This window comes from Chaetura pelagica, unplaced genomic scaffold, assembly GCF_000747805.2.
Source record: "Chaetura pelagica isolate M959 unplaced genomic scaffold, ChaPel_1.0 scaffold493, whole genome shotgun sequence".
Classification (NCBI taxonomy): domain Eukaryota; kingdom Metazoa; phylum Chordata; class Aves; order Apodiformes; family Apodidae; genus Chaetura; species Chaetura pelagica.
In genome coordinates this window covers 119,998-121,366 of record NW_009952696.1, presented here as the reverse complement: position 1 = coordinate 121,366, position 1,369 = coordinate 119,998, and the positions used below count along the sequence as shown (strand labels likewise).

The 1,369-nt window shown below is 66.0% G+C and overlaps 1 protein-coding gene across 1 annotated transcript in view; it reads right to left on the bottom strand.

Moving 5' to 3' along the window:
* Positions 1-841: 841 nt before the first annotated feature.
* The window catches only part of LOC104385533 (cerebral cavernous malformations 2 protein-like), a 3,336-nt gene continuing 2,808 nt past the window's right edge, over positions 842-1,369 (bottom strand). Inside the window, exons 6-7 of the mRNA XM_009994001.1 lie at positions 1,259-1,364; positions 842-1,119 (exon numbers count right to left, since the gene is read on the bottom strand). Of these exons, the coding sequence (XP_009992303.1) occupies positions 842-1,119; positions 1,259-1,364 (384 nt within the window). The remainder of the gene's footprint in view (positions 1,120-1,258; positions 1,365-1,369) is intronic.

The window sequence follows — 1,369 nt, the reverse complement described above, 5'->3', positions numbered from 1 at the left end:
GGGCCCCCCTGACTCTGCTGGTGCTGCCTGATGGGGCTGGCGCGGCCGATACCTCTGGGAGGCCCAAAGCGGGATGGGAGTCAGGACCCCGATCACACACCGGACAGGACCCCCCGGTAGCCCACCAGCAGCCCCTTCCAAGGAACTGTGGCCAAGGGACACCAGCCATGGAACACTGGCCATGGGCTATTGATCATTGGCCAGTGAGGAGCAGGACCCCTATCCCTTGGCTCCAGAGGGCTGCTGGGCTCCACCAGAGGGATCTGGGTCCTGGGGCAGGAACTTCCCTTTGTGCAACACCCGTGGCCCCACAGCTACCTGGGTGCCAGCCGTGGCCACCAGCCCCCCATACCAGCACACCCTCACTGGCCTCCACGTTGCCAGGAGCATCCCCTGGGATCAGTCTGGCATGGCTGGGAGTTCCCCGACTCTGAGAGTGACTTGTGTGTGGCACTGGGGGTTTCAGGGTGTCCAGCTGGGCAGTGGCACCTGTGAGCAGCTCCCCAGCCCTGGCTTATCCCCCGCTGCAGCAGCTTGCCCCCTTCCCCAGCATGGCCCCAGGGAAGAACCTGCTCCTCTCCCAGCCCTGGCCTTTAATTGTGATCTGCAGAAATTACAGCACATGGCATTGCAGGCCGGGGGGCTCCCCCCGGCTGCCCTGCGATGCCATCAGCACTGCTGAGGGCTGCCAGGACAGCACAGAGCTCCTGTCTCCTCCAGCGGTGACAAAGAGGGGGACAACATCCCCAGGGCAGAGCTGGGCACCTGGCAGCTCTGGGCTTGGGGGGTGCAGCACCACAGCAGGCAACAGGGAGGGGGTGGCGGGGTGCCAGCACAACCCTCACAGGTAGTTGTCCTCTTCCTGGTCCTCCTCCTCCTCATCCCGCGCCAGCGCCTCGATGTCGTGGGTGATGTCGGTGATGATGCGGTTGAAGGACTCGGCCTCGGAGCGCAGGGAGCAGCTGTCGTAGCTGCGCACGGCCGAGGCCGACGTGTTGCTCATGCTGCGCTTGATGCGGCCGAAGCTGTCGGTGAGGATCCCGCCCTCCCGGATCCCGATGCTCTCCAGGAACGTCTCGAAGTACCCGATGTCTTGGTCGGGGATGAAGGGCCTCATTCCTGCCATGGGCATTGGCACCTCGGGGTGACCCTCCGGGGTGGGCATCCCCCCACAAGCATCCAAGCCCCCAACACCCCTCGGAGCACCTGCACATTCCGAGGGTGACACGGGGTGGCTGCGCTGGGAGCCCGGACTCACCCAGGAGGAGGAATTTCCTGCGGTCCCCGTAGAGGCGCAGGAGCTCCCCGCAGTACTCCCGCACCGGCGCGCCCAGCCGGTACTCGCGGAGCCGGACGGCGCACCGCTGGG